Raw genomic sequence first — 14,065 nt, forward strand, 5'->3', positions numbered from 1 at the left:
ACTGTGTATTATCAGCAAGCTGCCAATCAGGGGTGTGGGCAGAGTTATACACAGACATGATTCTGATGACTACTATACGTATCTACAGCAGAGAAAACAGGGATTCCCTCAAAAGTGCACCATGCAGTTTAGTAAGTGATACATCTCTGGAATCAGGCTCTCTGCCCTTACAGCATGCAGCTCTCCTATTCTATATTAAAAACCTGATGATAGATTCCCTTTAACTGACTCTAAAAAGTAAAAAAAAAAACCTGTAGAGTCTTATAGAGGAATGCAGCACTTTTGAAATTGCTAATATATTGAGGCATGATCACGGAATCATCAAAAGTCTTGCGGGAAATAGTCAACAGGGTCACAAAAATCTTGTTGATACAAAATGATGCACATTTACTGCAAAGGATTTGAGAAATCAAACGTTAAGCGACCAGGAATCCATTATCCTTCAGTGCTGTCATAGTCCGGAACTGCAATCTCCTTGGTATTCCCAGAAGTTCAAGGTGTTCAGAGACATGGCCAAGGTAAGGAAGACTCAAACCTGACCACCACTGAACAAGATATAGGAGTTGAAACGTCAAGACTGGACCAAGAAACACTATATCTGAAGACAGATTTTTCAAAGGTTTTATGGACCAGCTGGATGAGCCCATGGCTGGATCAGTAACGGGCACAGACCTCCACTTTAACTCAGACACGAGCAAGGTGGAGGTGGGGTACGGCTATGGGCTTGTATTATTAAATATGAGCTAGTTGGACCTTTTGGGGTTGAACATGACACTTTCTTCAAGCAGTGGTACAGTAAAAAGTCTGCATGTTTCAAAAAAGCCAAGATTTTTATGCAGGATAGTGCTCCATTGCAGCATTGAAGTCTCCACTGCTTGGCAGCCAGTAAAGGCCTTAAACATTAAAGAATCATGCCATGGCCCCTTCCTCACCTGGCTTTTTGGTGCTACCCAAAAAGTTGGTCGTCAACAGATTAAGAAATTGACAGACTCCATGGATGGACGGCTTATGACTGTTATTGAAAAGTGGGGTGGCTATACAGGTCACTGATATTTTTTTAAAAAAAGTTAAGAACTTCATTTTTGTACACTTTGAGTTGTTTTGTTATTATTTTCACTTTATTAGATGAAAATAAACTTTTGTTTTTCATTTAGCTGCGTAATAATTCTGCACACATAGATATGCTCCTAAGAAAGAATAAACCTCACTTTTACCTTTTGGATTGACGACAGCACTGTAGTTGTTCAATAATAAAATGAATCATCAAAAATAAAAAAAATGACTAATAATTGTGCACACAGTGTATTCCTTGTGAAATATTGACTAATTGGCATTAATGCTTTCTGTGGAGCTATGCCCCTTCAATTGCACTACAATTTAAGGTAAGAATATACCTACTATATTTAGTATACAAGGCATTTTACTCACTACTGCATCCAGATACTGCTGTTCCCTCCTTTTTTATTCTTCTTCATGTGAGGGTCCTGGTATTGTGATAATATGATACGAGATTGACTTGAGCAGGGGCAGTACAATTGACTCTTGTGACAATATCCTGACATTTGTGATGCTGTGCTATCTGTGACCACCTGCTGGCAATCACTTGAGCCGCTCCAACTTGATGCTGCAACAGTCTGTATCACTATCCCAACAGCTCAGCTCTTACTCTCAGTGACGGTTACATCTCCTCTTATGGTCACCTCTCGATGGCAGCAATGTCCCGCAGTTGGTTGTCTGGCTTTGCACACTCTTGCAGTCTGTGCCACAGTCATTTGCACACCCGTGTCCGGCTTCTAGGCTGCTCTGGTGCAGCACTCGGGAATCGGTTTCCAGACTCCTCTGGGGTAAACATGTCCACTCCCCTCACGGGTTGCTATGGCCTCACATCTTCAGTGGATGTACTCTTAACAAACAGGTATATAAACCTCAGTTTCCCATTGCAATCTTCTCTTGTGCCATTAAGATTGGTCTCCTGATCTCACATTGTCTGAAATGGGGCACTCTTGTTAATTAATTCTCCTTATGGTGTTTAAAATTGGGCTTTACTAAAAAAGCCCCATTAAAGTGAATCATTTTATATTAGATTTACTAATCATGTTTAGTACTGTTGTGATTTTCCATGTGTATATCTATAGCCTCTTAAGTAGATATAATTGTACATAGAGTTGAGCTCTCCGATGTTATCTCGTATTAGCTCTCTGTCCTCCACAGCGATATTAGAAGTTATAGGCAGCCCATATATCATTGTAAAGTACTGAGGGTTAGTATTGTGTTTTGATACAGTGAGACAGGCATGGTTATAAGTTATTGTTATGATGTACCTTTCCCTGAATATAAAGTAAAAGAAGTAATATAACCTTCTATTCCTTTATTTTATGCTTTCCACTGTGTCACCATTTTAATAAATAAAAAAATATGGGAAAATATACGAAAATGCAAAAAATTTTGTTCTGGTGAAAATGTGAACATTTTTTAAAATACTCTGAACTGTGATCAAACTGGACAATATCATTGTGACTTCTTAATGTCACAATTAGTTTTGCTTTTAAGGGGAATTTCCAGTTTCAGAAAACCCCTGTCCCCTGAGTGGTTTGTTTAAAAAAAAACAAGCTCCTCTTTACTCACCCTCTTTGGGTCCAGCGCTGATTCTTTATTCCTCCCAATATCTGTTATTGTCTGCAGCAATGACATTACATTGACAGTGTTACTTGTACTGTCAATTTGGGCAGAGTCGCTGAGCTGCAAACAATAACAGACACCGGGAGCAGCAGCGTAGACACAGCACTAAACCAGGGGAGGGTGAGAAAACCAGTTGTTTTTTTTTTGTTACAAACTGATTGCAGCTGAGAGAGAGATATTTTCCAAAAACAGAAACTCCTTTAAAGCATTTCTGTTAGTATACATAAAATAGTTTATATTTATTCATTTGTTTTGGAAGGAATGCAAAAATAAAATAACAATTTTGTGATTATCATTTTTTATAGTGTTTAACCATAGTGTACATTACCTTTATGGGGTGCCAAGCATTACAATTATTATGTTTTTTTACATTTATTGAATAAAAAAAGTTATTTTTTTACTTTTATAATTTTTTTGTTACCATTAAAATTATTTGCATTACTATTAGCATTATTAAAAAAAATGATTCTAATATATAATTGCCAATATTATAATTATATTAAGCTGTTTTTATAAATCTATCCTACCCCCTGGAGAACACAGGACACTTCTCACCTGGCATTGTTTACTACTACTTAAAGGAGTTTTCCCCCTAACAAAGTACATGTTATTCCATAAATCTTGGAATAAAGATGCAAAACAGAATATACAGACATTACAACAGGGGATCGCAGGCGATTCTTTCTGTGAGGTGAAGCATTTGCTCCTTGTTTTTAAACATGTTTTACTTCACTTCATAGAAAGCAGCAGCGATACTGTGCTGTCCTGTCCGTATGCTCTTTTGTGTCCTCTTTCACCCAGGAGTTGTGGTATGATCAGACCATGTTCCTGCACAGTGAGACACAGCCATTACACAGTACACAGCAGGGGCACATTTATAAGATTATCTCAGCACAGGAACATTTTTTTAACACATCCAATTGTGGAAATTTTTTTTTCCCTAGATCTAGTATTTAAAATGTACTTTGTTCATGGGAAAATCCCTTTAAGAGTTGGATCCCACTGTGAGGTTTAGCCTGAAAGTTAAGCCAACCTGTGAGGTAAAAGGGGCACATTACTTAGTGGTAGCAATGAGGTGTTACTTTCAGACTTGTGCTATCATTTGTTTCTGCTCTGGGTCTGGTCTTTTGAGGTATGACCCTTAAAGGGGTATTCCCATCTCCAAGATCCTATCCCAATATGTAGTAGGTGTAATAATAACAATATTAGCAAATACCTCCAGTATAGCATTTCTGATTCGCTATATCACTTACCCCATGTAGGGCATTGCAGGACTTTAGGTATCCATGGTTACTTCTACTTATATAGTGACAGTTAGCTAGTGGTCATAACCAATGGATACCTAAGGTCCTGCAATTCTTTACATGGCATAAGTGAAATAACAAATCAGAAAAATTATACTACATTTCTAATTGTAGGTATTTGCTATTATTATTATTATTATTATTATTATTACACCTACTACATATTGGGATAGGATCTTGGAGATGGGAATACCCCTTAAGAAAAAAAATAGGAAAAAATAGGAAAAATAGTTGGCCATCCCACTTTTTGAATTGCCAGTTTGATCTTCTGAAAGCTATTTAGTAAAGAAGTCAGTGAGTTATCCAGCTGGTAAATAGGGTACATTGGCATTCAGATTCAGGGCTTGCTCACACGAGCGTATAACACGGACAATTGCTATCCTATGTTTTATCCGCCCTGTGTTATACTATGGGGCAATGCAGATCTGCCAATTCGGCATGAGAAAACAATCGCTGCATGCTGCGAGTGCCTCTGATATTCGGATCATGCGCACCCTTATAAGTCTATGGGTGCGTGTGTAACTTCGGACTGCACTCGGATGCCATTAGCACAATCGGCCCAATTCTCTCACGTGAGAGAATCGACGGTCGTGTGACCCCAGCCTCAGCGTGAGCTTCCTGAAGGCCCCCAATTGGGAATTTATGAACAGATCAATAGGTGATATTACACTAGTGCCATTGTGGTACTTTATAGATATAGATATAAAGAAGTTTGTCTGGTGACTGTTTCTGTTTCAAGAAAATCTCTTAAACGTGATTGAAGAATTTTGGTGGAAGAGGAAAGTAACTAACTTTAGATGAATTCTTACTGAAGTCTCGGAGACTCGCATGTGTTTTATGCTTTATAATGTGGTTTGGAAATTATTCAATGGCATCCTACAAATAAAAATGATGAAATCACAATTTTTTCAGATTATCCAATGCCTCCTCCAGAGTTTCAGGTGCACTAGGTCATCTTCACCTCATTTGTTCCAGTATTGTCTGCACTTGTGTCTGTGAGGTCTGTCATTCCACTTACTCCCCATTTATCCATCTGCTGTGGCTATCAATGGCATTGAGTTGAACGTAACAGAACACTTTCATCACCCCCTTCTAGTAATCCTGTATGACTTATATTAGCTGTCATATTAAAGCTGCTCTGAGCTAACATCTTGTAATATGAGAGTAATCTTAGACTCCCTGTCCATTACTGCACATATCAGAATACCATATATCAACAGGAACATTATTAGAATGGTATTGGTGAAATGTGACATTCATCACATTGTAAACAGCATTTTTGTATATCGAACCATATACATAGAGTGTGCATATCAATATCTCTGTGACTTGGTCTGCACAGGTTTAAAAGCAATGTTCATGGTCAGGCTTGGAAATGTGGAAAGACAGGAGCTAAGGCAGCAAGGTGACAGGGGAGTCAGGATTAGCAATACAGTACACTAAAAGATTGGATATAGCAAAATATGAATAAACATATGATATGTGCACCACAGTAAGATCAACTCCCACAAACTGCAAGTTATACCATTCAGGTCTTTGAAATGTAAATTCATTGATGCTTTTACATCTTCTATCTGTTGCTACATCCAGAGAAATTAGTAGTTTAATTCATATGCAAATAAGGCATAAAGTGCTCTGGGCATGACTGAGCACTTAACAAGTGTTTGCCTCCTGAGCTTGTTTCTCTAGCTTCAGCCTCTGTAGCTCGATTGATAGCTCACTTGACTGTATGACAACAGGCACCAGGCAAGGGAATCAGACAGTGAGCTATCAATCAAGCTAAAGAGGCTGGTGATCAATGGGGAAACAACCTGGGGAGGCAGAGGCTTGGGAAGTGCTCGTCACACCCAGAGCACTAAAATGTGAATGTGAATTAAAATACTAATCTTTCTGAAATTAAACAACAGATAGAATTTATAGAGGTGTTAATGGATTTACATTTCAGACTTGCATGCCCTGGTATGTTGTTTGGGAGTGGGGCAGTGGGGTTGGTCTGTTAGATTTTTTTTAAATGAAAGCTATCAACCAAAAAAGAGCTATAGTTTAAATCAGGTTTTTGTGTCAAATGTATTTTTTTAATTTTTGGCAATGTTATTTTTTTACATATCATGATCTGTATTAAAAATAAAAAACAGAAATCTTCGACTTTCTCACTAACCACTGGGGCTTTTTTAGAGTCTTACCACCTGTTGTTCAGGAAACAACACATGTAGATGGCAGCAGTGACCAGACCCTGACCCTATCTTTTCTACCAAAGCACCTAATGCAAAGGTATCTGTGAAGAGAGGGGAAGCAGGGTCAACTGTGACATCACATATTAGATCCTGTGTTATCAGCTGTGTATAGAGGTGTTACTTGTCAATGCACCTTTGATGATAAGGATCCTTGCTGAAAATTCTTCATTAAAGGACAGAAAGTATGAAATTAAAAAAGCCCCAGTGGCCAGTGTAAAAATTGCAAAATTACTAATTTTAGTTTTTTTTAAAAAAATAAAGATCATGATATGAAAATTTTTTTTCCAAACATTAAAAAAAATGTAACATAAAAACCTGATTTCAACTGTAGCGCCCCGAGGGTTCGGTCGCTACAGAGGTATTGCATCTCAACCAGATGTGCGATATCTCACTTCCAGGTAAGGATGGAGTGTGGATCAGGACCCTGACACTAGCATGCATTACACCACATTTCCGGGGGGCAGGGCGACCGATCTGCTCCAAGTAGAGCACAACAGTCCCTGTCCCTGGCTGGAGTGGGGGGAGGGAACACCGAGGAAGGGGGGACCCTGTAGTGCATAGGAGGGAGAGGGCAGTTCCTGGGTGCACTTAGAGGGAGGTATAAAAGGTGGGCACCATCTTAGAGTCAGGGAGAAGAAGTTCAGTCAGTGAGAGGAGAGGACAGGGAGCAGAGGCTCAGACCGAGCTCTGCTCCGCAGGCAGGCCTGGGAGAGGCCGGAGCCTGGAGTAAGGAGAAGGAAGGAAGAGGAGCGGAGGAAGCTCCAGGAACAAAGAACGAAGGGACCCCAGGGGTGTGGACCGGCGAGTAGCCACCGCACCCCCGAATCTACCTGCGTAGGGGGGGTTAGGCCAAAAGGGGAGACCGGTCCCCAAAACTAGTGGAGGCGGGGAACTACCCTCAGCTAGAAACCGGAGGCTGTGACATTTTATGTGGCGCAGCCCCTCGCTACACCCGCTAGGAAGGCACCACATAGGGTCAGGGAAACTGCACCAACTTTTGCCCGAGAAGGCCCGAGGCAGCTGGACAGAAGCAAGGTCACTGGTGGGGTATGACAGGCCAGAGAAAGGACACACAAAGGGGGTCCTGTGAAACGCTCCAAAGTTATCTAGGAGTAGGCCGAGCCCCTCACCTGGTGAACACATTGCGACATTATGACCAGCTGTAGTAACGTGGATAAAGAACTGTGAGTAAATACCCTGGACTGCATTTCAGGACTCTGTGTCGTTACTGCTGCTCCCGCGCACCATCACCCCCAACATCCACACTTGCTGCCCTGAGGCTATATTCCTCCCATGGGGAGTTATACTATCCTCTGCTGCACCCACAACACCAGCCTCAGCGGTCTGCCCTGCAGCGGCGGTTCACTCTGATTGCAATCCACGGGTGGCGTAGTCGGACATTCAGCATATAGACTGCCATTTGGTTTGACCGCCCTGGGCACGGACTGGATCGCCGCCACGGAGACTACAACACCCAGCATCCACAAGAGGTCCGGTTCCGGGTATCCCCACACACACACGGCCCAGGGGACGCGTCACAACAATAGATCGTTTTCTGATGATAACTTCCCTTTAAGACTTGAAATGTACTGGGGATGTGTCAGTACACTTGGACAGCTTCTTCCAAATGCATTTGCACATCCTTAGTGCGTGTCCAGCCTAATTTGTATTTGGCTATCATGCTAGATGGAATGGCATATCAGATCTCTACAGAAAAAGTATCTTGTACAGTAGTTCTTCTAATACCATAATTAAAAACTGTACAGGTTTCTTATCACTGCATGCATCCAATTAAATGTAAATTTAACATCAAAGAGTTAAAATTAAGTCATATTTATTTTACTGTAATGCGAAGAAAAAAGGAAGCGGGTGGGGTTGCACAACCAATACTACTATAAATATTCAGGGGGTGCTATGTCATGTAGAGGGAGAAGGAATCATGTAGTATAGGAGAAAAGACACTACATAATAGACTAGCACACCTCCAATATAGAAAATACAAAAAAGTTTATTGGACCAAACAAAGCATGATAAAAACATTTAAAAAGAAGGACCATATATTGGTCTGCCAAACTGTCCACCACATAGCAGTTATCAAAAAGTGACACAATAATTGGACAATGAAATGAGCCCCCTAATAGCATATGAATATAATAAATAAACAGAATATTACATCCAGATCGTGTGGTAACATATATTTGAGAGAATTCCCTGATGAGTCTGGGTAAACAACAGGTTATATAGAATGAATGAGAAATGTTACATATGCAAGGCAGCAATATGCTATAAAGAAATGAACACATTTCATGATGATAATATCAATCTGAAAAACATGTCACAACCTGTGAACCATCCATAATAAGAGGGTTCTCACAAAGAAAGGTAACTATGAGACCACATAATTAGAACAATAAATGTGACGAAATACATAATTAGTGTCCCATCAGAATAATGAATCGTTACCAAAGGATAACCTGCTATTGAGTAAAGGCCTGTGTGGCGTCAGACAGAGGACAGGACAAGTCCCAACGCGTATCGCCGTATCACGTACGGCTTCATCAGGGGATATTCTCTCAAATATGTGTTACCACACGATCTGGATGTAATATTCTGTTTATTTATTATATTCATATGCTATTAGGGGGCTCATTTCATTGTCCAATTATTGTGTCACTTTTTGATAACTGCTATGTGGTGGACAGTTTGGCAGACCAATATATGGTCCTTCTTTTTAAATGTTTTTATCATGCTTTGTTTGGTCCAATAAACTTTTTTGTATTTTCTATATTGGAGGTGTGCTAGTCTATTATGTAGTGTCTTTTCTCCTATACTACATATTTATTTTACTGCTCTTCATATTCTTTTATTCCCTCTCTGCAAATTTCTCTGTATCTTTACCTTATTCTTTTTTTCAGTAATTCTTGGAACTAATGGGCCATTTTATATTTCCCAATAAAAGTGGCATTTCAGAGGCTGCATTGGCAAAAACAGCGATTTACAGGATAACATAATTTACAGTGCATTTTTTGACACAGACACATGCTATGTGCCCTTGTGCGTTTTGTATAGTTTGTAGGTTGATTAGGGAGTCTGAAGTTCAATGCTATTTCGCTTTAATTATAAACCATATCAGCCAATACACAGCCTCTATACAAAAAACGATTGTTAATATGCCTTAAAGGGAACCTTTCATCTATTCATGCTGCCCAAATCACGAGCAGCATGAATCAGAGTCTTGCTGCATGTTTTCAGCCTGCTGTGTTTTTTTCAGAAATACTCTGGCATTTAAGAGAAAACATAGTGATGCGCCCCAAGGGCAGTGGGGTACTCGGCAGCCGGGCCTTAAAGATACTGGGGGATGAGATATATGTCACAGTGGCGGCGGCCCGGTCCATGGCCCAGGGCGGTCAACAAAATGGGGAGGTTAATTGTTTATATGGAGTTTGTAGTTTGATTGTGAATCCACCTGTGGTTTCTGGTAATTTGTACCAGCGCTGCTGCAGACCTCCGGGGGGTGATGGGATGGCAGCTGGAATGTTTCTGCTCCCCACAGGCGGAGCGGGCCCCCGGGGCAGTGTAGGTGCTAATGGTGGTGATGCTGGGGCTTGTAATGCAGATGAGATGGCGCAGCAGAAATAACTGACAGAGGCAGTGCAGTGCAGTCATCCGAGTTTTACTCACGGTTCTTGTTCAAGGTTTCTCAGGTACACCGTACGGGTGTCAGCCTCCCGCGTCGCGCTGCGTCTACCAGCCAAGGGGTTCAGCATTTTCTCAAATAGGTTAAGAGCACTTGACGGAACCCCGCTTTCTTTATGTTCCTTACTAGACCAACTTCTCGCACTGGGTCTTCTCCCTCCTGCCCTGCGCTTCCCACACACAGTCCCGATCGGGTGCTCTGAAGTCCCTCTGGGCAACCTGGAGTTCCCGGACCTACTTGACCTTCACGGTGACTAAGGTGAGACTGTGGCAACTGCACTATGGAAGTGCAGAAGCCTCCGTTTTTTTTCCAGCCGAGACCTGGAGTAACACGGCTGGGCCAGGGACCGGTCCCTTCTTGCGGCCTGATCCCTCTGACACCTGGCAGATTCGGGGCGTACGGGTGTCGTCCTGCACTCACCGTACCCCCTGGGATCCCTTCTGTAGAACGGAGCCTTTCTCCTCTGCTCGCCTCCTGGGCCTCTATTGCTAGGCCCCCCCTTATGGAGCAGAGCTCCTAAAGAGACTCTGCTCCCCTCCTCTCCTTGCTACTCACTGACTGACTAACTGACCTGCCACCCTAAGATGGCTTCCCTTTATATATACCTATTATGGTGCTCCCCTGTTCTGCATCCTCCACCCTCACCCACTACTGGCTCCCCCTACCTTTGGTTCCCCCCACTCCAGCCAGGGACAGGGCTCAGCAGAAACACAATGCATCTTGCCCTTCCAGCCGGCCTGGAGCAGTGTAGTGTTGAATGTGGGTGTTGGGGTTCCGGGCAGCACTCCCTCCTTACCTGAGAGAAGGAGATACCACACCTCTGGGTGAGGTGCCGTACCTCTGTGGCGACTGAACCCTCAGGGGCGCCACAATAGTTTAAAGAGAGTGATGCGGTGAACATCAAACTGTTTTCTTTGAAATGTCGGCGCGTTTCAGAATAAAACATATCTGGCTGCAAATGTGAAGGCAGACTGATTCATGCTGGCCATGGCTCAGGCAGGATGAATCGACTGACAGGTTTCCTTTAATTGCAGAAGAAGAAACACTTTAAAAACCTCTTTTTCTAGCAAATGCTTTCAAAATATATTTTGGGAATATTGTCTATGAGACTAGGCCAAGCATTAGGATTTAGGGATTTATAGCACTTGTGTGCCTAATTACAATTTCTCCAAGTACATCATGTGCAGTAAGAATTATCATGATATTAGCAAAGTCTGTAAAAAGTCTCCTTGACTGCCAATTTAATTGGCAGCATTTACATCAGAAAGCCTAAGAAGTGAAGAGTCTGGGCACCGCTACAAAATCAGTGCAATTACATCTTTTTCCACTAGAGGGCTTAAGTAAGGCAAAGTTGTGCAAGCAATGTTACAGAACACTTCCATACACAAATTTTAATAAATGTACTGTATATCCAGGAAAATATGCTGTGAAACAGGAAAAATGTGTAGTATTATGAATGCACCAGTTACGATATTGAATTTCCCATTATACTACTGCAACTTTTGGGCAGGTGCCCATTGTTTTGATATTGCACTACCTACGTTCATGTTTTCTTCTATCCCTGGTATGAAGTGTTAGGCTGCTACTTTGTTCCTAGATTTCTAAGTACAATGTTTTTTTTATTTGCAAACATTGTGATTTTGCATTGATCTTTGCATGTGCACATATATAAAAGATTACTTAGAATATGATCTGATCGCAAAGAGAAAATATTAGACACTTGAGTCAAGTTAGTTTTTTCTCCTTCTCCATAGGAAAGTGTTTCACAGGAGAAAATAGCACTGTGATTATAGTTAAAGTCACATTAAAATCAGTGGGTAAACAGGTAAAGTAAATTGGCACATGTCTGAGAAATCATCTTATGTCTGTAACCTGTTGTATCGCGCTCCAATCAGAAAAGAATGGACCGTCTCTTCTAGAAACATCATTTGAAGCCTGGGGAAAAGAAACCGAAAAAAAAGAGGCACATTAAAGCGGGCCTAGATTTGCCTAGGAATGACAGCTGCATATTAATCGAAAAGAATTCTGAACAATCAAAAAGCCATTTTTCAGCAAAATGTACCCCTAGAGTCCTCATCACAAAGCAAGGGAATACACATGAAACAGGATTGATTTCATCTTAAAGGGGTGGTTTCTTTGAAAGGCTACCAACTGCAGTTGTCTTATTTGGTTTTCAAAATTATAACAAAATTGTGCCATATTGTGTCAAAAAAGAGATAATATAACAGCTTTTAAACAAATTTAGTAATTAAAGGATCAATGGAAAACAAATTAAATTCTTATGCATAAGGTAAGGAATGGCAGTGAATGCTGAGCAGCTTATAGTGGGAACTTTATTGCACTTGCTGCTCGGTGAATTGTAAAATGCAACAATCAGTTATACGGTAAAAGCCTGTTCATAAGATATTAGAACACATTTAGAAATAAGAATAAAAAACCTGTGACCTTGCACTTAAAAATTTTAGTACTTTCCCCCAAACATGTTACATATGGACTTTCAATCACCTCTTATATTGTGCATTATCAGGGAGACGTCCGAAAAACAGCACTTGGAAGAATTTTATAATATATCTGTATAACAAGCTAAAGGAAGGCAAGAGTATGTTAATAAAGGTTAATCATTTCACAGTAAAAAGTTATGCAACTCATAAAATATTAAAAGTTCGCGAATTTTGGGCTTCATTCTTACGTCAGTTTTTTTTTCACGTACGAGAAAAACGGACTGATTATTCTGATCAGACTTTGATCAGAGTTTGCACTGAGTGTCATCCAATTTTCTCGTATGTGCAGAATTAAAATAAAAACCTTCACCTTCTCCATTCTGAGAGTCCATTAAAATTGGACCGCGGTTGGATGTCATTTGAGTGCAGTCAGATTTTTTCACGGACCCATAGACTTGCATTGCCAAAGATCAAAATTGGACACGTCTCCGATATTTTCTGAGGATCACTTGGTCCATGTAAAAAATTGGACATGTGAATGGCCTTAGACTATTACAGGTAAGACTGGTATATGTGAAAAACACGGATAGCACTCGTATGCAAAAATCGGACGTCTGAATGAGGCCTTATTGAAAAAATTTTATTGAAAAAAAAAGTACATTTATTCCTTTATATCCAAAGGCTGGAAACTTGCCTTCATAGTGTGCTGCACATTTTACAAGTCACTCACCTCTGCCAATTGGACATGGACAGGAGAGGTTTTTAACCTCTATCAGGATCAGTGTTTACATTTGCTGACAGCAAGCAGAGATTGAACATTATAGGCAATATTATACACAGTGTATTAGAAAGTTGCATAGCTTTAATGCGTTATTTTATTTAGCTTTTACTACATAAAACTCAAATTTGATCTCTCAACAAATCTTCAAATACTACCCGTCTTCCACGTCCAATATGTCGGATGTGGGATCAGCTTTGATCATGTTTGCAGAGGATGAAAATGGAGGTGGGATAATGGTAAAACTAGTAATATGTGTGCAAAGATTTACTTTCACATCAGTGTAATTGTTGTGGTCTTATATCAGTCTTACATTTAGATTTGTATTTTGTGATGTGTTATATTAGTATATAAATTGTGTATTAATGCATTTTACATGCTCAAATTTATGGTTCATATACCTTATTAATGCACTTTAGCGTAGTCTGCGCTTTTAGAAGGATTTCATAAGGAACCCAATAATAATACCAAGTATATATATTTTGCATAATGCAGTATAACATACAGGACACAATTCAGTAAATATTTTTTAAAATTACCTACATTTTATGGGAATGTCAAGAAAAAAAATGTTTTGGAGCATTATTATTACTGTGTGCCAACATTTGTACAGACCACTTATGTAACAAGGAGGGGATTCATGTTACACTGCTGGACATGGACATAATTCTTTTAATTGTACCTTATGCATCTGCGGGGACATTAGTCTGCACTAGTATTACTATTACTACTTTTTTCTAGTAATTTTCTTAATCTGTTGGGATAACCTTTGAGGAAATTTCCATAGTATATACAGCAATGTGCCAGTGTGCAAAGCCCACTGTAGACCACCAGGTATGGCAGTATTAAACTAAAAACCTAATAAGGCCACTACATTTTTAGATCTTTAGCCTGATATGTGATCATTTAAAATTATGATGTCTGAAGTTTCT

The 14,065-nt window shown here is 40.3% G+C and overlaps 1 protein-coding gene across 3 annotated transcripts in view; it reads right to left on the minus strand.

The window, feature by feature from the left end:
* LOC141258066 (uncharacterized) overlaps positions 1-14,065 on the minus strand; it is a 454,151-nt gene that overhangs the window by 38,850 nt on the left and 401,236 nt on the right. Inside the window, exon 7 of one of the 3 annotated variants that reach the window (XM_073673073.1) lies at positions 11,787-11,849. The exons of the other annotated variants lie outside the window; for them this stretch is intronic. Within the exon in view, the coding sequence (XP_073529174.1) occupies positions 11,787-11,849 (63 nt within the window). The remainder of the gene's footprint in view (positions 1-11,786; positions 11,850-14,065) is intronic. 3 annotated transcript variants of the gene reach the window in all.

Source organism: Phyllobates terribilis, unplaced genomic scaffold (genome assembly GCF_046119375.1).
Source record: "Phyllobates terribilis strain yellow unplaced genomic scaffold, ASM4611937v1 Scaffold_3__8_contigs__length_932513732, whole genome shotgun sequence".
Lineage (NCBI taxonomy): Eukaryota > Metazoa > Chordata > Amphibia > Anura > Dendrobatidae > Phyllobates > Phyllobates terribilis.